At 41.9% G+C, this 25,994-nt stretch overlaps 2 protein-coding genes across 3 annotated transcripts in view; both read right to left on the bottom strand.

Moving 5' to 3' along the window:
- The window catches only part of mdn1 (midasin AAA ATPase 1), a 1,030,807-nt gene that overhangs the window by 744,709 nt on the left and 260,104 nt on the right, over positions 1-25,994 (bottom strand). The window lies entirely within an intron of this gene.
- Positions 476-25,437, bottom strand: lbr (lamin B receptor). Of its 2 annotated transcripts, none has more exons than XM_032542351.1 (14): positions 25,287-25,437; positions 22,251-22,425; positions 21,060-21,275; positions 20,284-20,367; positions 19,070-19,247; positions 16,118-16,314; positions 9,121-9,175; positions 8,666-8,860; positions 8,466-8,569; positions 5,470-5,595; positions 4,606-4,774; positions 4,340-4,420; positions 2,961-3,083; positions 476-2,317 (listed from the first exon to the last, which is right to left on the bottom strand). In XM_032542351.1, the coding sequence occupies exons 1-14, from the start codon at positions 25,295-25,297 to the stop codon at positions 2,157-2,159; spliced, it is 1,875 nt and encodes a 624-aa protein (XP_032398242.1). In that variant the 5' UTR covers positions 25,298-25,437; the 3' UTR covers positions 476-2,156. The 2 variants fall into 2 exon arrangements, with proteins under 2 accessions (XP_032398242.1, XP_032398243.1); XM_032542352.1 differs by having other exon boundaries at positions 20,284-20,371; positions 21,064-21,275.

Genomic DNA, 25,994 nt, shown 5'->3' with positions numbered 1-25,994 from the left:
TCACTTGAAATGATATGTTGTATGTTTACGTGGCAGCCAGTTAGCCATCATCTAAATGTAAATGTGCTGTATTTATATAGCGCTGTTCTAGTCTTAACGAGTACTCAAAGCGCTTTTACATCATACAGGAAACATTCACCATTCACACACATTCATACACTGTGGCCGGGGCTGCCATCTGCTCATCAGATAAACACCCACACACACTCACACTCCGATGCACAGCATGGGGGGCAATTCAGGGTTCAGTGTCTCAACATGTGACTGCAGGGCCAGGGGTTGAACCCCCAACCTTCCGATTGGCAGACAACCACTCTACACTCTACCACTAGCCACAGCCACCCAATTTCTCTCAGGAGAGGGGCAGGACTGTTGAGCTCTATTCCTACACCCAGAGAAAACCAACACTGGATGTTGTTCTGCACACTCATCCTGCAGTAGCACTGTCACCACAACTGCACAAGAACAAAGCACAAAGGAAATACTGTAAATCTTTATTTCATGCTGCAACATTTGTACAAATAAGCTTCTTCCAGCCACTGTCACAGGTGAGATTTATCCTAGCTGACAGTCAGGATCCGCTTTATTTCTCAATCACTATTGTCAGATATCAAAGTACATCCAACTTATTGCTTTGTACTCAGACTGCCAAGCCAAGGAGACATAATATTAAGATATTCTTATTATACATCACCATAATGTCCTGTGTTCTCTCTGATCAGGGAGTGTTACAGACCATTTGATTTCATGCATGTTGAACTATTGTCCAGAAACATGGCAGATCTAGGTGTAGACAGAACTACAGTGGTCAAAATTACAAAATTAACCCCACAAAAAAACAATATTAAATATCTACTAAAAACATTACTATTACCACTACTGTTTTTTTACTACTACCTTTTTACTGAAAATGACATTATTTATTTATTCAGTCAACACAGCATCAAAAATGCTACCTAGTCAATGTATTGCTACTTATGTACTCATTTCCAGCTCCACAGGTGTAAAAATATTTTTTGGGGTTAGCAAATGCAGTTTGTAAATGCTAACAGTCAACAGCTATCCATGTTGTCACAGTATAAACATCATCAAAATAGTCATGGCCTGCAAGTTAAAGCTTCAAAAGGTGCAGACCAAACTCTCGTGTGATAGTGGTTGGAAATGAACAGCCAGTTCATAAAAGAGAACAAAAACAAATGGTTTCATTACAAAAATGCACCAAATAAAAGTAGTTTAGTCTGACACACAATATGGTTAAATAGATAATACAATTGTTGTTGAATGAAAAACAAATCTAACTCATTTCCTTTTTAAGCAGTGACCTCACGCTCAGAATTACACACACTGCCCTCTAGAGGAGTGAGGGAACCTGAGGTAGCAAAGCCAAATCCATACCTGTTGGGACTTATAATGGAAGGAAAAAAACATGCACCAACACAATTACGGTATGCATTTTCTTGAAACCTCCAAAATCATTTTACACTCTCAAGCCAAAACTAGATATCTATATAAAAACACACACATCCAAGTATTAAGACAAAACCTTTCCAATTAAACTTCTGGGTCCTGAGAAAGAACATGAGTCCTAGTTCCACTGTGCACATTATTAAAAACAGGTAGTACATTTGATCCCATCCTTCACAATATACACAAGCAGTTTAACCAAAGTAAGAAGGCATACTTAGAAAATTATTCATGATAGCCAAGCTGATACATTGGAACATTTTGAATATGGGAGCAAAGAGCAAAACTTACCAAAATAATTCAAACGATGAGATATTCTTGAAGTATAAAAACAAATGCGTATATACAAAAAAATACATCCTAACAAGACATTCCTGGCAAGGGGCATTTCTATTTCCCCCCAGAGCTGGCAAACTTTGTGTTTATATTTTTGAGTATTTTCTATTAAAAAGGCAATTTTTAAATACTCCACAAAACCAATGAATGACATTTTTTCTTCCATAAAAAAAAAAATAAATCAAGTAATGTAGCTCCTTCAGTCCAGAATCAAGATTTTAAAAATTCAACACAAAAAACATTTTTTTTTTTTTTTATAAAAAGTCAAATCCATCAGTCAATCCATTCATATTTGAGTTTTTGGTGAGACTTCACAGCCATTATTTGGGTTAAAGCCCTCAGCAGCGCCAAGTAACTCAGTAGACGCAGGGAATGATCCGGTAGCGAACTGTTCGGCAGTACTCGTCCCACGCTGACCCGTACTTCCTCCTGCACTGAGTCATGTCGCGGGAGTCTCGGTGCACCAGCAGGATGATGAAGTAGATCATGTAGTACCACGGCAGGAGGTGGCTGAAGCCTGTAGGGATGGACGTCACAGGGTACAAAGACAAAAACAATTCAATTTATCCACTGGTAAAAAACTATGTGGATGTTGATAGCATTGTGATCCTGTTGCATACGTTCATGTTCTTGGGTATTATTGGAGGCGTGTATAAAGTGTACTGGGCTTTGAAGCCAATTTTATTTAGTAGCCAAACGTTGGAATTACAATTTCTGTGTTGGTCACGTGATGCCCTCCGGTCACGTCACAGCCAATAATTGATTTTTAGGCTCACGATTTGATTCAAAAACAATTCACAGTAAGTAAATGTAGTTACTTTTCCCATGTGATAGTATTCATGCCATTGCAAAACGGGAAAAAACTTTTTGAATAAATTATGAATAGGAGGTGCGAATGTGATTCGATTTTTTTGCACACCCCTTATGTTTTTGCTATTTTTTCACATAAACCCTACAGATAAAAACGTAAAAAATACACCTGAGAACTCATAGCACCGGGCATGTTTCAGTTATTTTGTCTGTGTGGAAAACATGCAAGCTAAAGAGAAGAAAAAAAACATGATTTAACAAAAATGTAAATTAGAGTTGACTTTGTGAATTCTATGTTGGGACAGCCGTAAAAGGAAAATCCTCAAGTGCTTTGTTAGTTTGAGACTGACCGCAGGGTAGAGACCAGGCCAGAGCCATCAGGAGGTCTCCCAGGTAGTTAGGGTGGCGGACCACCCCCCACCAGCCAGACACCAGCAGACTCTTCCCTGTGGCTGTTGGGATCGTCTTCACATCTGCAGGGAACACACATGTTAATATGTAGGCAGGCTATGTAGACATTATATTATCATTAGTATATAATCAGTCCCGCCAGGACTTTTTGGCCTTTTTTTGAGATTTTTGCAGCCCAAAATGCCTGATGTTGCAGGAGCTTTTGTAAAAAATTGCGCAATGAAGTCATTTTGTTGCAATGAAGTTGCGGGAGACAGAGAAAGTTGCGCTTTGTTTTTTGTATAGTTCTTTACAAATAAAAAGGAAACTTGTTTTGAGGAGAATAAAATTACTCTATACTGAGTTTTCCTAGTAATCTTACCTATAAGGCTGAGGATGCTGCAAATTAAAGCGGCTAGTGGATTTAAGACAAAAAAAAAAAAAATGTATTGAATGAATCAAATTTGAACATGTCAGTAGCTTGTTGATCTTTTCATTGTTAGTTAATGAATGTTTAATAAAGGACTTATTGGACTTTAACTTCTCATTACACTTACAATAACGTACGTAGCTGTTCTCAAGTTAACTCATCCTGTATCATCTCCGATTTTTCCTACATCCATGGTGTGTGTGTGTGTGTGTCAGTCAATTGCGGGGGCAACTGAGCAGCCCACCTGCTGCAGAAAGCCGACAGGATTGAAACAGCAGGTGCTTTCAGCAACATCAGAGTGAAAAATTGTTACAGCGTACATTGATGTTAAAATGTATACAGGTTGGCAGGACGGTCAGAAATGTTTTGCACGGTCTTTCGCTGTACATTTTGTTGGTGAATGTGAGGTATTTGAGTCACACGCGTCTTGTCTTCATATCAGAAACAAGGAATTAATTTGGCGACGTACGTGTGACGTCAACCCGTTCTCACTCCTGCTTGGTCATTGGTTCTCAGAGTCACATACTGATACAAAGTCTGGCACATGGGACTGCTGGGATTGGTTGAAGTTGCGCTAAACTCTGGTTATTGGTCAAATTTGTGGAAAAGTTGCAGTGATTGGTCAAAATTGTGGGTTGCACCAAAGTCACAATGATTGTTTGAATTCTTGTGAATTGGCGCGATCGCAACACTGCAAAATCCTGGAGGGACTGTATAATAAGCAATCAGAGGATGGGATGAATAAACTTTAATTTAACTTTGGTTTCTTAAACAAACAATCATATTTTTTTTCAACTGTGGACATACTGTAACTCTGTTGTGGAGAGAACTACAGAGCTCCAAAAGCCAGCCAGCCTTTGTCATTTTCAGAGTAATCAAGTCATAATTTAAACCTGCAGGAGAACTTACCAGACAGTTTGGGGTCTGACGGGTTCCTCCTGAAGGCGTTCTTCTCAGAGTTGGACTTCCTGAAGATGTAGAAGCCAACGACTGAAAGACAGAAACACCCAGAGAAAACATCAGCTTTGGAAACTGGGAGAATAGAATGTTAACTTATCTCTTTGGGACTAAAAAATACGTCAATACAATACATAACCTCCAGATAACGTAACAAAAACTAAAGACAAATGCAGTTATGTATTCAAAGTGAGATGCTCAGTGGCTTAGTTCCTTACGTTTGAGTGTGACAAGGGCTGCCAGGGCAGGCAGGCTCAGAGGGTTGGGATGGCTGACCAGGTAATAGGCCTGCAGGGTATAGGTGAAGGGAACCCACACCAGATCACCAAACGCCAACATGAAGCCAAAGCCATCGTGCATCAGGTCCATGGTGGTCAGGATGGCCTCCTGAGGACACAGAAAGACACTTGCAACACCACATTCTCTTTTATGTATCACTGGATTTTACCTGCTGCCGTCTATCAGTATTAAATTGAGACAGTTTTATAACCTGTAAAATCATCTCGTAGCTGCATTAAATACTTACCCCATGCTTTGGTACAGTTATTTAACACTTGATGCGAGCCATATGTTAATTTGCATGAAAACCAAAGTTTTGAATGCTTCAGCAGCTTAGTCCTGACTCTTTGCGGAGCCCCGTTCATGTACCAGCAGCAGTTAAACTGTTCACACTATGACGGTTTCATTGCTATTAATCCACAGTTCACATGCCTGCTGAACCGTAGTGGCTGTCTGTTACTGTACTGTAGGCCTATAGGCTATCATCAGTAATAGCCATTACATTATGTAAATCATACCTTCATTTTCAACTGTTCCTTGGGAAAAAAAAAGGTATGTTCATACTAATCAGATGAACTTTACTTTGTAGTCAAGTCGGATGCAAAAGCACCCTTCCCTTACTGCATTTTGTATTTTCCTTGACATATATTAAGACGTTTTTACCATTCATTTGTGCTTGAACATGTATTAGAGAGCAGGAAATGAAGTCGTTGATGCTCCAAATCTCCCATTCGGAGAAAGGAAAAAGTTAAACCGGCACATTCCCTGTGAATGATATTCTGGAGAAAAAGTGCTGACCATACCTCATTCCAGAGGCCGTCGGCCACGTAGAGCAGCTGGAAAAGGTTGACAAGGATCATGGAGTAGGACGGAGCATCCAGAGCCTGCTGCTTCATTTCAGCCAGCGCCAGCGCAAAGTTGATCAAACACTGAACAATGACAGACAAATGAAATTCTAAATCATTAGCAATGTTTCATGTGACCATACCTGACAATTCTCATTTACAGTTCTGAAGAAACAACTGATTGCAGTCCTGACGCTGACCCATCAAACACTTCAGAAGTGAGGCCTAGGTATATTTTTTACATAGTTAAAACTGGACAACGGCATGTCAACAGTTTATATATAAATATAAAAATAAATGTGTATGTATATACAGTGGGGCCAAAACAATTTAGTCAGCCACTGATTGTGCAAGTTCTCCTACTTAGAAAGATGAGCTACAGCAGTCAGTGTTTTATGTTCGCTGCAAATTCGAACTAGATCACCTGATTAATGCAACATAATCACAACGTCTCCATTTCCCCCGCATGAAGCTGCTAACAGCCAGGCTAAGGCTAATATAGTTAGCCTAAAAATCCAAGGGGTCCGTCAGTCACACCTTACATTACGGTTTGGAGCCGCGACGCTGGAAACGTAACACTAATTTACTACAGAAGTCTGTGTCTGCTCTAACGTCATTTCCACTGATTTAATTGTTCTTGGATACACAGGATTTGTTACAAGTGGGCGTGACATGCAGGTCTGATCAATTTATCAAACTAACGAGCTAGCTCCGCTGGTCGACCATAACCTGGAATTTAGAGGAAGCAACATGCTGTCACTGTCATTCACGTTAGACTGGATTGATTATTCGATTATTATGCGATTCTCATTTACATATTGACATTGTTTCGGTCGACGTACAACCTAGTTGTACAACGTACAACCTTATCCCGGAGGACTCCGGTGGCAGTTGCAAGGTACCGACGGGTCCGAAGGGCTGCAGCCTCTGCCGTGACAGAGGCTAAGCAGCGGGTGTGGGAGAAGTTTGGAGAAGACATGGCAAAGGACTTTCGGTCGGCACCAAGGTGCTTCTGGAAAACCGTTCGCCACCTCAGGAGGGGGAAGCTGGGAATCATCCAAGCTGTATACAGTAAGGATGGGACGTTGTTGACCTCAACTGGGGAGGTAATAGAGCGGTGGAAGGAGCACTTTGAGGAACTCTTAAATCCAGCTGACATGTTCTCTGTGGTGGAGGCAGAGCTGGAGGATAATGCGAGATTGTCGTCCATTTCCCTGGCGGAGGTCGCTGAGGTAGTCAAACAAATCCACAGCGGCAAAGCCCCAGGAATTGATGAGATCCGTCCAGAAATGCTGAAAGCTCTGGGTGTGGAGGGGCTGTATTGGTTGACACGGCTCTTTAACATTGCGTGGAAGTCTGGGACAGTGCCTAAGGAGTGGCAGACTGGGGTGGTGGTTCCCCTCTTCAAAAAGGGGGACCAGAGGGTGTGTGCCATTACAGGGGTATCACACTTCTCAGCCTCCCAGGTAAAGTCTATTCCAAGATGCTAGAAAGGAGGGTTCGGCCGATAGTCGAACCTCGGATTGAAGAGGAACAATGCAGATTCCGTCCTGGTTGTGGGACAACGGATCAGATCTTTACTCTCGCAAGGATCTTGGAAGGAGCCTGGGAGTATGCCCAACCAGTCTACGTGTGTTTTGTGGATCTGGAGAAGGTATGACCGGGTTCCCCCGGGAGAAACTGTGGGAGATGCTGCGGGAGTATGGGGTGAGGGGGTCCCTTCTCAGGGCCATCCAATCTCTGTATGACCAAAGCGAGAGCTGTGTTCGGGTTCTTGGCAGTAAGTCGGACTCGTTCCAGGTGAGGGTTGGCATCCGCCATGGCTGGGCTTTGTCACCAATCCTGTTTATAATATTTATGGAAAGGATATCAAGGCGTAGTTGGGGTGGGGAGGGGTTGCAGTTCGGTAGGCTCAGGATCTCATCGCTGCTTTTTGCAGATGATGTGGTCCTGATGGCGTCATCGGTCCTTCAGCACTCACTGGATAGGTTTGCAGCCGAGTGTGAAGCGGCTGGGATGAAGATCAGCACCTCTAAATCTGAGGCCATGGTTCTCAGCAGGAAACCGATGGAGAGCTTTCTTCAGGTAGGGAGTGAGTCCTTACCCCAAATGAAGGAGTTTAAATACCTTGGGGTCTTGTTTGCGAGTGAGGGGACCATGGAGCGTGAGATTGGTTGGAGAATCGGAGCAGCCGGTGCGGTATTACATTCTGTTTATCGCACCGTTGTGACGAAAAGGGAGCTGAGCCAGAAGGCAAAGCTTTCGATCTACTGGGCAATTTTCGTTCCTACCTTCACCTATGGTCTTGAAGGCTGGGTCATGACTGAAACAACGAGATCCAGGGTACAAGCGGCCGAAATGGGTTTCCTCAGGAGGGTGGCTGGCGTCTCCCTTAGAGATAGGGCACAGTCATCAGAGAGGAGCTCGAAGTAGAGCTGCTGCTCCTTCGCGTCAAAAGGAGCCAGTTGAGGTGGTTCGGGCATCTGGTAAGGATGCCTCCTGGGCACCTCCCTAGTGAGGTGTTCCAGGCACGTCCAGCTGGGGGGAGGCCTAGGGGAAGACCCAGGACAAGGTGGAGAGATTATATCGCCAACCTGGCCTGGGAACGCCTCGGGATCCCCGAGTTGGAGCTGGTTGATGTGGCTCTGGAAAGGGAAGTTTGGGGTCCCCTACTGGAGCTGCTGCTCCCGCGACACGATACCTGATAAGCGATCGAGGATGGATGGATGTGTGTGTGTGTGTATATGTATATATATATATATACATATATACACACACACACACGCGTACATACACTTTTAGTAAGGATTCCACGCACAATTTTAGAAATGAGACCACTGGTCATTTTAATCACTTTCCAGGTGTTTCCACGACTGGATAGGTTTTTTTCCAGACACCTGGGGACCCTGATAGTGCTCAACAAATGGTTGCTTTAGTGTCCCATGACAACTCACCCAGCCAATCAGACCAGGGCGCATCTCGCAGAAGAATTTCAGATCAAAGTCTTTGATGCGGGGATTGAGCTCACGTCCTTTAAAAAAGTCATAAGCCACATTGCCTGGTGAAGTAGAGGGAGAGAAAATAAATTAATGAATGAATGAATACTAGAGGCACAACACAAAGTGATTTGATAAGTGAGTAATATGGACTTTACCAGAGCTTCCTCCCAAAGCCAGCTGCTCTGCAGCAGCCGAGCGAGAGCGGACATACAGGTAGAGGCTGAGCACGACAGAGATGAGGAAGGAGGCCGTAGCCAGCTGCAGGAAGTGGCTGTGGATGTAGGTGAGGTCAACACCCTGGTGCACAGCTGCTGCTACCGCTACACTACTCACCACCATGGCAAAGAAACCTGGAGGGACACAGACAGGTTTGGATAAATGTGATTGAAACTACAGAACATGGAGGGTTAAAAGATGTCGTGTGAATATGACAGCAAAATCGTTGTCCCTTAATGAATATTTTAACCCAGTGTGATCTGTTAATTAAGCAACAAATAAGCCAGGACCTCAAGATTAGTTGCATTGGTGAATGGTAGTAAAAACATAATCAACGGAGACTTGCGTGCAGTTACAGACACAACTGGCTCACATTTTCTTCACTCAGCCTCACCATTGGTTCTGTACTTCAGCCTCTCCCCAGACCGCAGTGGCATGCCTTCACTCAGCTAGAGACAGAATCAAGAAGGTAGGATTAATAGATGAACGAGAGCACATTGAACTGACCGTGATGAAAATGACCTGTAAACACATGCATGCTAATGACATTTGTTTGAACCAAGCAATGTGATTAAACTGATGTTAAAGAAAAACACTTTTGGCCAACATGTGTTCAGAAACAAAGGGACCATGTGTCCCACACACAGGTCTGAAGCCTTCTCAAACGAAAGATGAGGCCTTCATGTAACTAAAGAAGCCTAGGGATTCTCACCTCCATGTATAAAGAGGTTCAAAATGGCTGAAAGTCTAAAAACTACAGACGTGTAGTTCACACCTTCAAGAACTCTGATTCTTCTTTTGGCTGTAGGAACCTGAATGCAACATGAGGTCGTGACCAGCTGGCCAAAACAATAAAAACTCCCCGTCACCCATTTTTCTCATCTTTAAAGAGGAACTGAACTGGAATTTTAATAATGGTGATATAACAGATGTATTTTATTTCTTCTCACTGGTACTATTATTAAAATAGGTGAATTTGTTAAAAGGGATAAAATGGCAAGTTGAAAGTGTTATTTTTGTAACATGGGCACCGCCATGTTGGAATTCCACAATCTACTATGTCACTGTTATGGTAAGCTACTCCGTGGCTAACTAGCACTAGCAGCGCAGCCATAAGAACACCATACAAAGAGTCGGATGCTAGCGGACATATGGCTTGGGAAACGGAAAGAAAGACGTCTAGGGGGGGTCATAATGTATTGCCCCTGGCTGCGGTAAGGAACTGTATAGGGCTAAGGCAGCTGGGGTTACGACACATTTCCACAGGCTACCTTTGACAAGGAAAAAACAGTCCTCAACTCATGGCTAGCATCTAGGTGCCTTAAAACGGGCTAGCCCTCCAACAGCCCCTGGATTTCCAGTCAGTAGCATTTTTTAGCGACAGACTATTTGGAAAGCTGTGCTTCTGATACAACAGCGTCACTGGTGAGGTTAAGTCCAACAGACTGAAACCTGAGGCCTGCAGTCTCCAGTGCAGGGCAGACCGATAACCCACCGGCTAGTAACACCACCGATGCTACCTGCCGCAGACAGGGCGCTGAAACGCTCACGGCAGGCAGAGGACAGAAAGGTAGTTAGCGGTATGTTTACCGGTTGTCAGCTTACTCTCAAGTCTACTAGGCAAAGGGCTGGGTGTAACGTTGTTGTCACATACACAAAACACGAACATATTCACTTACAAAAATAAAGCCCAACATGTCGGCTTTATAGCGTTCAACAAAACAGAGACTGACACACTGGGCATTACTGAGACACAACACCAAGCTAGATACCAACGATCCGACCGAGGGAAAAGGCTAGCAGCTAAATACGTTGGCAGCTCTTATGACAAACTCCACAACAGGGTGTCCGCGGGGTTTTAAAAAGTATTAAAAAGTGATAAATCAAAATTGTCAAATTTAAGGGCATTAAAAGTGTTAAATTTAGTCTCAGAGGTATTATTTTTTTTAAATTAGGTATTATTTTTTTCAGACTATCAGGTGTCCTATTCTGATTGAAATTCTATCCTGCGTTTGCGTTAGTCCGTTTAAATATGGGCTTTGGCGTGTCTGGGCACATAATCGATCTTTCGTCTTCGTCTTTGTTTGATGCTGACGTCATATTCAGTGGTCGTTCGACATTGTCTCAGGACACTGCGCGCTCAGCAGAAGTGGCTGGCTTACGTTTTATTTTAGACTTGCTTCAAGCCATATCTTACACGACTGGACAACCATCGTCGTCTTTTAATGGGCAAATGCAAGTTTTCTGATAGCTGGGTGAACAACCCAGAGTTTAGGACTGGCTCAGGCCTGTAGTAGGGTGGCCATGGGCGCCACACCTACACTGCGCGCGGAGGCTCTGTGGTGTCTGAACACTGCAGTTAAACACCACTCATTTAACTCAAATAAAGGAATTTCAGAGCTGTTTAAAGAAATGCTTCCCGACTCCAGGGCTACCAACTCTCACGCATTGGCCGTGAGACACACGCATTTGACTGGTTTCACACGCCACACCCCCGATTTCTCACGCTGTCGGTCAAATTTCTTAAAGATGAGTTTATCTATAGATCTACTTGTTGAGCCACTTATGATCGACTAGATGTGCTTTCAGAGACTGTGGGGGGTCAAGAGCGCTCCCTGTCTGCGGAATTTTCAAATTGTCGCAAACTGAGAATTTCTTTTTTACCTGAAGCCGGCCATTTCCCCGGCTTCAGGTATGAGCTCTGAGTATCACAGACCCGTCCGTCGCTTCGTGTCCACTCTCTCTTTAAAAATAGAGGTGAGCAGTGCGGCTGGTGGACCCGCTCTGCTGTGGGCAGTGCCGCGTTGCATCCGCGCGTAGACATCCGATAATGAGCAGCGTACAGCCTCCTCGTAACTTGTTTGTTAAATGGGCCTCTGTGTCTGTCAAACGGTCTGAGTGAGATCCACCATATGAATGGAGCAATGACATGCACAGCAGACTATATTACAACTCTCCAAATCTCGGACAACAGAGATGGGATGAGTTATATTTTGAATGTGCACAAAGTTGTAAACATGAGCAAAAATCTGATGATCTCTAAATATCTAAATGTAACTGTAAATAATTCATTCAATGTTTCATAAAATGAACAAAAAGTATTTATTTTCCCAAAAAAGTAATTACAGTAAGTGCTGCACAGAGGATGAGGGCCAAACATTACTGAGCCTTGGCACAAAGGCTAAAGGATTAGAAATTATGTAAATCAGTGGTTCTCATTCTTTAGAATTTCAGTGGTCTTAGTTGATCCCTCAACATTAATTTAACTTTGGGTCCCTGGTCCCTACACCAGGGACCCCTGGACCTGTTCACCACAGACCCAAATCTTCTCAGCTGTTGCTGACATATATACTGTCTCTTCATGTGGTTCATTATGTTTGGCACATTGTCTGGGTCAGTTCTTATATCATGAAAAGTTAATAATGTAAATGCTGAATGCCCTAATACCTGTTGATACTACAACAATGCAAAGGCTCTTAACCCTACAGTTTTGCACATATTATGCAAGACTTAATTTCTCAATTTTTTTGCACAAAACTCTCCAGAAAGTGCCATTTAATGGTTATTTAAAAAAAAAAAACTGGGGGCATACCCCCAACCCTCCCTACTTTGGATCTCAGTTCTCAACTATCCATTCTCTTCATTGCACATTTATGTAGTTTGTTTTACTTTTATTTACTAAGTGAAATAAATATGTGCAAGATGTTGTTAATGTTATGTTGTCTCTAAATCTATTCATTTCTGTATGTTATAAATGTCAAATCTGTGTAAATAATAGAAAGGTCGCTGATTAACACTTGCAATTCATTGTCGTGATGGTTTTTAAAAAAATTCTGAAGGTAGTAAAAAAGGTATTAAAAAGTAGTAAATTTAACTAAAGGATTGCTGTACATACCCTGCACAAGCTAGCACTCCGACCATAGACTGTAGAAATACACCCAGACTCCGACGATATCACAGATCGATAATAATACGTTTACTAGCCGCTAGCTAAACCACAGAACCCAACGTCCCTCTACTCCCCCTGAAGCTAGCTGATGTTAGCCGCTACTAAACCACAGATACCTACGTCCCTCTCTAATCACCCTGAAGCTAGCTGATGTTAGCCGTCTCAGGGCACATTGTTGATGCAAACAGCTGCTAGTTCCATTATAAAAATCTGTCAACTCCGCAAAACTCGTGACTCCTCCGCGCATCTATAGTCAAACTGGGGTAACTCTCCTACGTGCAGCTAACAAGCAATCCCATTAGATTATTGCGTCCAATTACATTTTCCATTTATCTGCCTCTATTTTCGTAAATGAACAGGACCTTAACCATGTTTTTTCTATTTTCTCTAAATGGACACGATATATAAGCAGTCTATTTCCTAAAATGCATAATGTTCTTGGAGACAATAAAGGAGAGTACATGACAGTAAACTGCACCCACACACACCGGTCACTGTCACCCCCCCCCCCCCCCCCCCCCCGAAGCGATCCTGTGCTTCAGTGGAGCCTGAAACTGATCCTCCTCCCTGTGGCGGTAGTCAGCCACTACAGGCCTGTCCCTCACAGGCTCAAATGCGTAATCCGAGCCATTAAAATTACTTTTTTTCGTGTGTATATTATGTGCTGCAGCCGATGCCTATATACCTTCGCACGTCCTACCATGCCAGTGACGTCATCGATATTGTCAGCGTTCTAATACTAACAAATGCAATTTTTGTGTTGCTTAAAAAAAAGCTATATTGATTTTTAAAATAATTTTTTTTAGTGTAATTTATTTGTAATTACCATAACCAACAAGTTATCAAAAGTTAGTTTTTCAGTTCAGTTCATCTTTAACTGCAACGCCAGTTGTTAAAGAAAGCGTGCAAACATTTGTGTTAAATAGTTCAATTTTTTGGGAAAGTGGACTATCTCCAGTGAACACCCTGGATCCCATGAAGCACGCACAAGTGTTTCATATCTGCAGAGAACCACGCATTTTTCTAGAAGAAAAATCAGACATCGGACACCACTTTTCTTCGACTAAACGGTTTCCCCCGACTACCCTGGGAGGAACTGTTTGTTACTCACCGACGAGTGATGCAGAGAGAGATAAACATCCCCTTATTAGCAAACTTCTCAGACTGCGGTCATAATGTCACAATGGGCTAGGGTCCTGAGTGAATGTTCTCAAAATCTCGAAAATCAAGATTACGAGTCTGTTTTTCTGTGCATTCTTTCCTTACATGCCAACCATAGACTGTTAATATTAACGGACAAAGCATTGGGTTTGGCCAAGTGTTGCAAATGCGGAAGTGCCATAAGGCGCCCCTATTATGCTCATTTTCAGGTTCATAATTGTATTTTGAAGTTGTACCAGAATAGGTCTACATGGTTTCATTTTCAAAAAACACCATATTTTGCACGTTGCTGCAGATCCTGTTTTTTACCCTGTATGTTTAGGACTCCGTTTTAGCTATTGAGTGAAACATCTCTCTTGTTTTAGCAACAGAGTGAGACATCTTACTTCTATACTATCTTTGTTGGAAGTTGCACATGTGCAGTGTCTAGGTATAATCACATCAGCTAGATAATGGTTTCTCCAACTTTGGTCAGTCCAAGGCAGGATTAGCTGGTAGACTTCTTCTAAACGAGGGGCACTTGTGGAATACCTGCAGAACAGGGACATGAAAGTAGCTCTTTTGGAGATTATGGTGAACTAGTGTGTGTGTTGTAGCAGTGTTTTGCCATTGAGAACGAGCTGTCACACGGAGACTGAAGGCAGGACACATTCAGAAACCTGTATCTCACTCAAAACAGCAGGGAGAGTGTTTTTTTCCAAGTTTGTATGCGTGTGGAAGCACCAGAGACACAAAATAACACCCCAAATCCCAGAAAAAAAGTTATTTTTTTTCATAATATGGGCACTTTAAACCTGCATTTTTTCTAAATTCCAGCAGGGGGAAACATGTGCAGTTGCAAAAGGAGGTTTCTGTAGAAGTCTCTGAGAAAGTGACCCACTTTTAGCTTTATTTATTACCTCAGTATACATTTTCATAATGAGTTTATGGTCTCGATAACTAGATTTAAGTCTTCTGCAATACAGAATAATAATTTGACTCAGAGCAGATCTCCATAAACCAATGGGTGACTTCACACATGCTCTGTCCATTAATATTAACAGTCTATGATGCTAACCTAACACACAAATAAGCGAACGGCTAACCCCTAGTCCCATGGTGTGTAAAAAAGCTTTACTACCCGCCATCTTGGGGTTAAACAGCCTTTGGGTAGCCATTCTTGTACTAAATTACAAAGAGCGATGAATCTGTAATCTTACTAATTCCCATTTGTAGATAGGAACAAAAGCCACAGACACATTTGCTTCCACAGTAGTTTTGGTTTTCATTCACTTCAGACAAGAAGTCAGTATTTCATTGCAAACATCTGTTAGGAGAGACGTTTTTCCCCATTTTACCAGAAGATGAAAGACACACCTTATTAACTGGGAGTACTGGGGAAATACTGTACTGATAACTGAGGAGAGGCTTAAACAAATGTGTGTGTGTGTAATTGATCTTAATTAACTCATGCATGCATTTTTACATCTTTCCCCTTCTTACCAAAAGAGGAAAGACATAATGTACATCCACTTTTTGACTACCGGTGCATTAGAAGAAAGTACGATATGGACTGAAAACACATCAAACACAAGAGAAGGGGGGAAAGAATGAGAGCTTGCTCTTTCATTTATGTATGCCTCCTGCCAGCAGCTAACAACACTGTACCACTGAGTATTACACTGGCTGTACTTCAGTGACATACTGTACTGATGATGACTGAGGAGAGGCTGAAATTATGCTTTTGTGTAATTTCTCTTAAAGTGCTTATATTATGCTTATTTTCAGGTTCATAATTGTATTTAGAGTTTGTATCAGTATACGTTTACATGGTTTAATTAAAAAAAACACTTTATTTTGTTGTCCTGCACATTGCTGCAGATCCTGTTTTCACCCTGTGTGTTTAGCTCTCTGTTTAACTACAGAGTGAGACATCTCACTTCTGTTATATCTTTGTTGGGAGTCGCACACGTGCAGTACCTAGGTAAGGACTACTAGCCAGTCAGAAGCAGAGTATGAAAATTATAACGTGTGTTACAAAGTGATGCTTGTTTGTCTCTGAAGTAAAGGCTGGATTACAATAGAGCTGTTTGGAGCAGTTTGTGAACAGTGTTTTCTGTTGGAGATGGTAAGTCCCTTTTGGGGGGACTTTTGGCCTTTTCACTTTGTAAACCTATAACGTGCACAAAAAAATATGTATAACACAATAAAGGAAAGGGGAAAAGCCAAAAAGCATAATATGAGCACTTTAATTAAAGTCATGCATGCATTATTGCGTGTACCGCACGCTCTTCTCACTCACCTTTCCAACCGGCAGGATGTAGAGCAGGACCTGGATTAAGACCCAGAGGATGACAAATCCAAGAGCCTGGGCATCCCAGAAGGATTGGAGAGGGGGCAGAGGAGGGGGGAAGTTGGCCAGACTGGGGTCCTCCAGGTTGACTTGGAGTACCAGGAAGAGAACCCAGGCAGGCAGAAAGAGCAGCCAGAAGTATGCTCCTGGAGGAAGGAAACGCTTTCTTTACCACAACACTATTGCATGTTTAGCTAAACAACAGCAACTTTGAGACACTGGCGCAGAAAAATGAAGTGACTGCTTTCACACAGACCACTATTATGCTCCCCGACATACAAGCTCATGCAGTGGATCCTTCTCTGAAAAGCTGTGCAATGAATCTGAGAGCACAGAATACCCACTATTGTATGAAAACCTTACTAGCTGTATCTGGGTGATATGGAAAAAAACAAATACGATATTTTTGATCAAATACATCAATGTCGATATTTTATCAAACTTTTAGGGTTGAATATTGGTGCTATCACAAATACTTACACAATGAAAGTTTTGATAAATAATCACCAGTAATGTGGATACAATCACTAAGTAGGTAAAGACAAACAATAAAATTGTCACATTACATCATTTTACTGTAATGTAGCCTTTAAAACATATTTATAACAATATTAGGACATCCAAAATTTAAGACGATACCTAGCCTTATACAGTTGTGGTCAAAAGTGTACATACACTTGTAGAAAATCACAATGTTATGGCTGTCTTGAGTCTTCAATAAGTTCTACAACTCTTATTTTTCTGTGATAGAGTGATCGGAACACATACATGTTTGTCACAAAAAACAGTCATAAAGTTTGGTTCTTTCATAAATTTATTATGGGTCTGCTGAAAATGTCACCAAATCTGCTGGGTCAAAAATATACATACAGCAACATTAGTATTTGGTTACATGTCCCTTGGCCATTTTCACGGCAACTAGGCGCTTTTGGTAGCCATCCACAAGGTCCTGGCAAGCTTCAGGTCGAATGTTTGACCACTCTTCTTGACAGAATTGGTGCAGTTCAGCTAAATGTGATGGTTTTCTTGCATGAGCCTGTTTCTTTAGCACTGTCCACATGTTCTCAATGGGGTTTAAGTCAGGACTTTGGGAAGGCCATTCTAAAACCTTAATTCTAGCCTGGTTTAGCCATTCCTTTACCACTTTTGATGTGTGTTTTGGGTCATTGTCTTGTTGGAACACCCAACTGCGCCCAAGACCCAACCTTCGGGCTGATGGTTTTAAGTTTTCCTGCAGAATTTGGAGGTAATCCTCCTTCTTCATTATCCCATTTACTTTCTGCAAAGAACCAGTTCCACTGGCAGCAAAACATCCCCAGAGCATAATACTACCACCACCATGCTTGACAGTAGGCATGGTGTCCTGGGATTAAAGGCCTCACCTTTTCTCCTCCAAACATATTGCTGGGTGCTGTGGCCAAACAGCTCAATTTTTGTTTCGTCTGACCAGAGAACTTTCCTCCAGAAGGTTTATCTTTGTCCATGTGATCAGCAGCAAACTTCAGCCGAGTCTTAAGGTGCCTTTTCTGGAGCAAGGGCTTCTTTCTTGCACGGCAGCCTCTCAGTCCATGGCGATGTAAAACACGCTTGACTGGGAGACTGACACCTGTGTTCCATCAGCTTCCAAATCCTTGCAGACCTGCTTCTTGGTGATTCTTGGTTGACTCTTGACCATCCTGACCAATCTCCTCTCGGCAGCATGTGATAGCTTGCGTTTTCTTCCTGATCGTGGCAGTGACACAACTGTTCCATGCACTTTATACTTGCGTATAAGTGTCTGCACAGTTGCTCTTGGGACCTGTAGCTGCTTTGAAATGGCTCCAAGTGACTTCCCTGACTTGTTCAAGTCAATAATTCGCTTTTTCAGATCCACACTGAGTTCCTTTGACTTTCCCATTGTAGCTTTTGTAGCTGAGTCTAATCACTGGGTCAAATGAGCCCTATTTAAATGGGCTCATGAGAAGTCAACAGCTGTAGTCAATCAGAATCACTTAAAGAAGTGAAGAGGCCATGACATGAAGCTAATTTGATTGACACAACTCGCTACATCACCAAAATTGACATATTTTGTTGCTGTATGTATATTTTGACCCAGCAGATTTGGTGACATTTTCAGCAGACCCATAATAAATTATGAAAGAACCAAACTTTATGACTGTTTTTTGTGACAAACATGTATGTGTTCCGATCACTCTATCACAGAAAAATAAGAGTTGTAGAACTTATTGAAGACTCAAGACAGCCATAACATTGTGATTTTCTACAAGTGTATGTACACTTTTGACCACAACTGTATATACGATATAACATCCATAATTTGCCTACTGCTAGTTTATGCTACATTCTGTCTTCCCCTGCCCTGGCAGGATCTCTGTAGGCCATAAGCCAACTAGTTCTCCCAGTTATTAACAAGATATTAACCACAACAAACTACATGAATATAGAGTAGGGATACCCAGATTAATCGATTGTCGATCATTATTGGTGGATGTTTACTAAAAACGCTTAATCAGGAGCTCAGCATTCATTTCTGCTAGCCAATGATAAACTACTGCTCCCATATTGTTAAACACTCTGCATGATCGGCATCGGCTAAATCCGCAGATATTGCTCATTGATAATTAACAATCGGTATTGGAGGCTAAAAACATGCATGTATCTCTAATAGACAGTACAATGAGTTACTACAAAAGGTGCAAGGCAACTGTCCTGTAAAAGGATTAGTTGTTTCCACTGAGTCAGAGAGGCAACACTAACACAGCCTCTAACGTTGGAAAAGGAAAAGTCTGAAATGACTAAACACAGTTTTGTGCCCTTAACAGCAGCGGTGGTTTCAATGAAACTGCTTTTAAGATGGTGCCCCGGCTAGTTGCTGCCTGTTGACACTATCCTGTAACTTACCTAGCTTCCCTCCAAAGTCCAGAGGGGGAGGGGGAGAGGCAGCAGGAGCAGCAGCCGGTTTGGCCTCCATCTCTTCCTGTGCTTTGGCCTCAACTGGCTTGGTTTCGTCCTTCCTGCGACGCAGATTGTAACGGCCTTGGTTCTTCTCAGGTTCTGCCTCTACTGTAGCATCGGTGTTCTGAAGGAAGATTTTGAGTCATTAAAACATACAAACCAAATTAGCTATTTTAATAATGTTCTTGCACACCATAAAGTCTTAGTGACAAGTGCAGAGGATCGTGGGGGAAAAAAAAGAAGAATCCGGTCACTGCTACATTTCTGACGGAAAATCTTCATTTCTAAACAGATTCTGGTATGTTGATGATGTATGGTTTTTTATCACTACATAGTATGTTAGTTGGATGGACAAAAAAGATTAACTCAGTGCTGCCATCTATTTCCGAAACCACTTAAGAATAGTACTCACAGCGCTTACTTCCTTTGGTGTTTATATTAAGTATATTAGGTATTAATAAAGTTCATCCAACAATGGTTGACATAAGATTTTTTTTTTTTTTTAATTTTTAATCTTCTACGTAGCTAGACTCCCCTACAAAGTCATCCCTATTCAAGAATTATTTATTTATAGTTTCAAAATAGAGCTATTTATGTCATCTTATTAAAAATTATCTTTTTTAATATTCCAATATATATCACATAAAGGATTTTCTACTGAATTAGATTTACTTTTAAATCAAACCCTAAACCAAAAGGTTAGCAAACAAATCTATGAGTATAATATCCCTAAGATCCATTATAAATTTACAGTTCATTGGGTAGCTTCTTTTGTACATTTCAATGTGTTCATGAAGTAAGCCTTTGCTTTCTCGGGTCAACTAAAAACACTTTCACAAAGCTATGACTGAGCTGCTGGGTTTTGTCAGAAATCGTCTTACTGAGTGTATAACTATCTAAAGTTAAAGACTAGGTCATATAACAGTACTTTAGAGGCTAGCTGAACAAGCAAGACAACTAAGCTAGCAGACTGGATTGAAACAACTCCTTTAAGATTCCAAGATGTCTACCATAGGAGCCAGTGAAGCTCTGGTAAAGTAAAGCCACATGTTGGTAGCCATGTGACGTATAATTCATGACTTTGGTTTGTCTTCATCTGTGTTAATGTTCTTGTGTGTACTGAGAAGAAAAGACAGTTTCAGTTACAAAATTAAACTCACCTCATTTACTTTGATAGCAGTGTTATTTTCCTCTTTCTGCTCATGCTTATTGTTGCTATTGTTCTCAGCTGCCTTTGTCTGTTCCTGCCCATCATACAATGGAGGGACAATGATGGAGATGAAGAGGGCAAAAAAAGCAACATGAGGACAAGGTAGAGGGAATGTGAAGGGTTAGGGTATAAATCCAGCATGGCAGACAGAAAGTGATACATTCCCCTCTATGACAAGGTACTGATGATTTAGGACATCATGCCCAAGTCATGATTTACAGCTGCAATGTCTAAGGAGTAGGATGTGTTTATTTGCTTTGACATTGTTTGACATGCATGGAGGTGTATTATAAGTTAGTATTGCATGTAGGCCAATGTGGGCTGGGCAACTATAAAAACAAAAATTACTACCAACTTTTAACACGTTGGCCTAAAAGCCGTGCAGGAAGCTACTTCCTCCACATTCAAGGCACTTTCTAGAAATAAGTTGGCTGCTCTGGAGCAAAGACTGTTCATTAACAACAGAATGTAACTCTGCTTTGCTTAGTGTTTGATTAATGACTTTGCTGATTGTACATTTTTCATTTCAAATTCCACACAGTCTATAATTTCATCACTAGATTACATTAATTTAATTTGGTGTTAAACTTTGCATGCCAAGTTTGACAAGGCAACAGGGCAGTCTACTGGGTAACGTTACTCTATAGCGCAATAGCCGTTCAAACAGTCATGTATCGCAGGGGAACAGTGATTGGCAACAGATGAGAACGCAGCTGTGGCACTCACTACGGGGCTGAGACTGATTTCCTGCGCATCCTTCAGCTTAGTATCCCTGCGGGAGGCCGGTGCATTCTCTGTGATGGCTGCAGCAGCGACAGCAGCCGCTGTGCGGGAGGATGAGCGGCGTGTGGTTCTTGCTGGGGAGCGGGAGCGGCTGCGACGGCGGCCCGGTGATCGCGAACGAGAGCGGGAGCGTGGACGGAGCTGGAAACCAGCAGCACTCTGAGGCAAAAAGAGAAGATTGCCGTCATTAACAAATGGGTTTGACAAAGGATGTTCAGAATGGGTTTTAAGCTGTTTGACATCTGTCTTGACTGTTCAGGTGACATATCTGACATATCTGATAGTTATATACATGCTATGTGGCAATGTGCGCCTGTCCAGAAGTTCTGGCAGGGAATATCATGGTAGCAGCTGTCGCCATGGTCCGCTACACGTCCTGCAATGCCCTGTTACATCCTGCTACGCTCTGCTGTGCCCTGCTACGTCCTGCTGTGCCTTGTAATGCCGCACAGTGCCCTGCTATGCCATGAACTACTACAAACTACTATTTTTGTGACTGTTATTGCCACTCTTCATTGTAATCCCAACCGGTAGTCAGACACAGCCTACCAAGAGCCTGGGTCTGTCCGAGGTTTCTGCCTAAAAGGAAGTTTTTCCTCGCCACTGTTGTACTGTTGCTTGCTCTGGAGGAAACTACTAGAACCGTTGGGTCCTTGTAAATTCTGGAGTGTGGTCTAGACTTGCTCTATGTAAAGTTTCTTGAGATAACGCTTGTTTAGAATTGATACTACAAATAAAATTGAATTGAATTGAATATGTGATGACCTATCAACATGGCTAAAATACCCCATCCCAGCTTCCCCATCATACAGGGGGACCTAAGTGACATTAATATAGAGGCTGACACATCATACATGCTTCTCACTGCCATATGCATCGCCAAGAAAACTATCCTCATTAAATGGTAGGCAAAAAAGAATTGTCACCCAAAACAGAAATTTCCTTATAGACCACATGGCATGGAGAGAATGTCTGCTAAAACATTCCATTGGTGCACTGCCTTGACAACAACCTAGAATTATAACCTAACCACCAAAAAAAAAAAAAAAAAAAAGATTACTACACCACGATTTCACACAAAACAAAGTTACATCCAAGTGTGAGAAGACTGAGTGGAGCTGTGTTTGGGGCTACCTTGATGTCCTGCTCCTTGAGCTCCAGCTCAGTACCATCCTTGTAGATGACGGTGTAAAGCTGACTGTTGGCATCAAAGCGCAGCACCTTGACCTCATAATACAGGCTGCTGCCAGGCCAGCGGCCCATCACCATGTCCCCTCTCTGATACTTGACAGAAGGCATCGTCATTGACCTGAGAAGAAAGCAAAGAGTTGAGCAGAAGATAAGTGAAGGGGAGGTAATAAAGACAAAGTGAAAGAGGGCAGAGACATGTGAGCAGACAGACAGGAGGATGGGGCCACGCGGCCCGAGTCGAGTCAAGCAGTTACTGTAATGGAAAAACACCATTAGAAAAGCTAATTTGCCATTGGTGCATACAGTGACGGATGATTGACCCTTTCTGTTCCCTTACAGTCCGCTGAAGCACAGCATGAGCTCAATTATAACTATAGAACCCTCTCGAATTCTCATTGGGCTCATTGTTTCTGTCTGTCCACTACATTTACATACACTGATACTACGGCTAATTCTGCTCCTGATACAATATTATTCCAAACTGCCTTGCCAAATGAAATACTGACAGCTGCTGCTGTAATTAATGAGACAAACAACAAAATGATTTTACCAATCATTATTGAGAAATGTTTGACACCTAGGAAACCATGAAAAACACTCAGACCTGAACTACACAGACAAATGTTTTTGATTTAACTCTGTTTGCTTATGTGTGAAAGGAAGTTAGGCAGATTGGTGCAGAAAGGTGAGGTCAACCTTTCACTCAAAACACACATTGAACTCAGCCAACTGCCTTTCTACATGTAGCCTAGCTGTCTGTGATATGGATTATTTGGCTGTACCTGGTTCAGCATTGTTCAGATTATTTGATAATATCCCTGGAGGGTTACAGTCAATTTACCACAAAGGTCAATTAAGTATCACAATATGTCAGCCTTCATTAAGAGTGTGCATTAGACCATTTCCATCTCTTCTGTTTGAAATGCTGTCTGAGTTTACACACCTGTTGCAAGACCATGGCAGCATTTTGAGAGTCTGGGCCACCTCCATAAACTAACACTTTCGAAAGGCCTAATGTGACTGTAGAGTGCACAAACCCCTGACACAAAGAGGCAGGCCAGGTCAGCAGCATTAGTGAGTGAACAGGAGGCTCCGTGTCCTACTGCAGAACTGCTGACAGGTATGTCCCTGTTGGACTCACCCAGAGCGGTCTGTCTCACAGAGACACTGTACACATGAGGACAGGAAACTAAACTGTGCTCGTAGCTTTGCCAAATCGGCAGCCTAAAAGTAGTGATATACCACAGCACGCCCACTGAGTTCTGTGGATTTTTTTGCCATGCTGCAGAAACCAACCCCTGAATAATTGCAAGTTGAAAAAAAGAAAATATAAAAAGGCAAACCATACATAGACATACACTTGAGTCACACACTGCTCTTTCAAAAGACCTTCATAGAGATAAATAGAAGCATGGGCATGTTTCTGTGTCTCTAAATCACTTTTCCATGTCGGCTTGCCACTGCCAGCATATGAACATAAAGGACTTATTGCAATATGAAGGAATGCTTGATTAGTAGCAACTTAACAACAAAAGGAAGTTACTGAGAGAAAAAAGACGGACTTAAAACGCATTCTTTGGTTTCAGCAAAGCAAATGTAAGTCTTTAAATTTTTGCCACATAGTATTGCCATGAACATAGGGCCAGCCTTCAGTCAGCAGCCCTGCTATTAAAAAGCCAGTGGTTAACACAGCCAGCTATACTTCAGTAATTGACAGGTAGCATATAGAAACAGCTTTGGGATGTACAGGTTGCATTTTTACCCTAAATTATCCAGGAGAATACCATTTACCAGGAGAAATTTATACACATATCAAAGAACCCCTTTGAGTTAAAACTGACAATAAGAGCTGATCATTGACTACTAAACCACTCTACTTTCCAATTAAATCTCCTAAAACAGTCCTTTGAGAAGTTGGCTCACCGGGAAAGTCACACATATGCAGTCAACCCCTAATCCATTTGATCTAAGATTGTAAAACACAAAAGTCCACAACATGTAAGTGAAAAGCACGTGGATATGACACACCCAAAGTAAGTCCTGGCTCTCCTGGCTTGTTCCATATTGGAAGTCCGTTTCCCACCATCAAACCTCAGGCTGATGAAAGAATACGGGCTGGACTGGGAGTTTTAAATACAATACAATCACTCTCTCACACACACACACACACACACACAGCAGTGCCGTGTTATTTAGCTCCCATAGCAGCTGGAGACATCTGATCGCTTTCCTTTAATAACACGGTATTAACTCCCCCCGTATTGATTACCTGCCATCACACGTGTCACTGCTTATTATGTTACTGTATTGTCAGGAGACTTTATATAAAACGTAACACCATCAGATGTAATTAGATTACGAATTATTTGGGACAATGTTGTTAAATGTTTTGACTCTATCTCAGTTATACTCTTTCTACATACAATACATATATTTTACTGGCTGAATAGTAGTAAATGGTCTTTTTCATGTAACGTATGTATGTATGTATGTAGCTAACGAGCGGAGCGGTCTCTTTAACGGTAACTTGGTTGGACAGACAGTAAGGAGGGAACATGTCATGCATTCAAACACAACACACGGCAACGGATCGAGCCACTGGGCGCAAACACTGTAAAACATCTAGCTAACGTTACAGAATCAGGTGCCGTCTAATCACTAGTTATGCGCGCGGCGTGCGTGCGTGTGTGTGTGTGTGTGTGTGCAAAGTTTCCATACATAACGTTGACGACACAATGCTGCTGTCAAACATTTCTAACATTAACCCAACAAATCTCCAGTATCTTTATTAAAACTAGTCAGGAGAATATAGCTAACAGCCAACAGCTGCCCCGGTACCTTTACCTGGACCAGTGGAAACAAGTTAAGATTTCAGGGACTAGTCGGAGCCCAGTCTCCGTTATAACGTTATATTCCCAACAAAGACAAAGCGAGTTACTGTTTCATTCACAAGCACATGCGTTGAACGGGCGCACTTACCTTATTACCATGCGATTGAAACTGATGAGATATTCCCAAATAAATCGAGTAATTAATACATTAAACTTTATATTTTAATAAAAACCGACAATGCTGACGTTTGACGTAGCGCTCGTTCTCCCTCCCTTACTGGGCAAAACCCACCAGTGACTAGGAAGGCGCGAAGGCTGATGATTGGCTTGCTCAGTGTTCATTTCAAACTGCTCTGCAATTTGATTGGTTATCAGTGGATTTTTAACTGCGTTGGGATTGGTTTTTTAGGGTCACGACTACTTTGTTTACTGGTGTCATATTACCGTCAGGGAGAGTCACAAAATGGTAGAAGTTAAACTCTTGTGCATTTATTTTGGTTATGCCCTCGTACTAAATTACTTTGGAGTAAACTGTCTCAATACTTAGCTGTTCTTATTTACCCTGAATTCTTCTTGTGCTGGGAAAATGTACCTTTTGGTTTCATTAACTGTAACACAAATCTCATCTCTCAATTTTATTTAATCAACCTGATTTTGTCCAAATTTTACATCTATAAGTCCAAATTCTAAAATAAAACACATAATTTCATGGATCTGTCCATAAACGTTACACACTATATTTCTAATACATCCTGTTGCAGTAAGAAGTTAGTACACATGCTATTTGTACTTTTCAAATGCTTTATATAAATTGAGTCGTTTTTTTTCCTTTTTATTATCGTTTTATTTTTGTATC

The sequence above is a fragment of the Etheostoma spectabile genome, chromosome 18 (genome assembly GCF_008692095.1).
Source record: "Etheostoma spectabile isolate EspeVRDwgs_2016 chromosome 18, UIUC_Espe_1.0, whole genome shotgun sequence".
Lineage (NCBI taxonomy): Eukaryota > Metazoa > Chordata > Actinopteri > Perciformes > Percidae > Etheostoma > Etheostoma spectabile.
Note: the sequence above shows the minus strand (reverse complement) of the source record. Positions and strands in the feature narration are given on the sequence as shown.

Coding starts and splice junctions, on each gene's coding strand:
- lbr (XM_032542351.1), bottom strand. Junction 8,861..9,120: donor GCTGAAGTACAGAACCAATG/GTGAGGCTGAGT, acceptor GTGTCCCTCCAG/GTTTCTTTGCCATGGTGGTG. Junction 2,318..2,960: donor GGCCTGGTCTCTACCCTGCG/GTCAGTCTCAAA, acceptor CCATCCCTACAG/GCTTCAGCCACCTCCTGCCG.